The following is a 1,266-nucleotide window of genomic DNA, read 5'->3' as shown; positions in this document are numbered from 1 at the left end:
GGAGAGGGTTCGGAACGGGAAGAAAGAGATGAAGGAAATAGTCATGGAAGGGGGAAGGACAGTAAAAGAACAAAAGCAGATTTTACAAGAGGTGACCAAGTTCTATACGGCACTGTATAGGAAAGAGGAAGGAGTAGGACAAAGCAGGATGGTAATTGTTAAATTGGCTTTTACTTAACGCAGAGAAAAGTCCAGAAGAAGACGGTGCAGACAAGGTCAAAGAAGAGGAAAAGAGCAAAATCATGACACAGAAAGACATCAAGCTGGAGGAAAGGAGTGGCAACCAGGGGGAGAAGGACAGCAAAGATAAAAAATGTAAACATAAAAGGAAAAAAGATCCTGATGAGCAGGAGAAGCCTAAAGCAAAGGCACAGGACACAGATATAACCAGTAAGGAGAGAGGAGAACTGTGTAACTGTCTGTCATTTTAACCTACATGTGCTTTATAAAAATCCAGCCTTAAATACACGTGTGCATGTATATATGTGTGGGATGAACCAAGCACATCAGTCTGCTGGGGTTGCAGACCTGAGCCGTAATTTCCTTAAGAAAGCATAGAGAGGCCTGCAAAGGGTCAGGAATGGGTAATGCACCCAGTTCAGTGCTTGCTTTTTTCCAGCTTCTGCCACTGTGACAGAGCTGTCCCAGAAAGAAGGGGGTGATGGTACCATGGCCAACTTCCAGTTGAGATTGCAGTGTGGGGAGGGAGAGCAGATTTAATGTATGTATTAGGCTCCATGGCTAGGGACAGACATTCAAAAAGCCTGAGCCTGAATTGATTCAATCTTTGCAGGTTAGTCTAACCTGGCTAGGCTGAATGAGTTTGTAACTCCACAGACATCCCAGAAATGCAGGCACATGCCTGCAGTGACTCAGGCACCAAAGCAGCCCTCCTTTCCCTTCCATAGTGCTAAGCTGAGGGGGGCATGGCCAGGCCCCCCTCAGCTTAGGGAGGGGGGTCCCCCCATTCTGCCAGCAGGGAATTGATAACACAGTGTTTATCACCCCATTAAGAAAACAACAGAGACATTACCTGTTGATTCTGATTTTATCCTGTCTGCCACAGCATGGACTATCCGGCATGTGGTCTCCTAACTAATGCTGAGAGGTGTCTCTGTAAGGCAGAGAGGAAGGGGCAATCCCGCAGGGAGTGGGGAGGGGAGGGGGGGAGCAGGAGGAAGCCAGGCAGATGCCTGCAGTCTCTACTGAGCTCCAGTCAGGGAGCAGAGGGGAGAGGCCAGCTCTGCTGTGGAGCAGAGAGCCCCA

General features: G+C 48.6%; 1 protein-coding gene across 1 annotated transcript in view; it reads left to right on the top strand.

Annotated features, from left to right (window-relative positions):
* ABCA4 (ATP binding cassette subfamily A member 4) overlaps positions 1-1,266 on the top strand; it is a 154,304-nt gene that overhangs the window by 91,702 nt on the left and 61,336 nt on the right. The window contains exon 19 of the mRNA XM_019501637.1: positions 184-390. Coding sequence (XP_019357182.1) covers positions 184-390 — 207 coding nt within the window. The remainder of the gene's footprint in view (positions 1-183; positions 391-1,266) is intronic.

The sequence above is a fragment of the Gavialis gangeticus genome, unplaced genomic scaffold, assembly GCF_001723915.1.
Source record: "Gavialis gangeticus isolate Ggan-Ray unplaced genomic scaffold, GavGan_comp1, whole genome shotgun sequence".
Lineage (NCBI taxonomy): Eukaryota > Metazoa > Chordata > Crocodylia > Gavialidae > Gavialis > Gavialis gangeticus.
The sequence above is the reverse complement of the archived record's forward strand: the minus strand, read 5'-3'. Positions and strand labels throughout refer to the sequence as shown.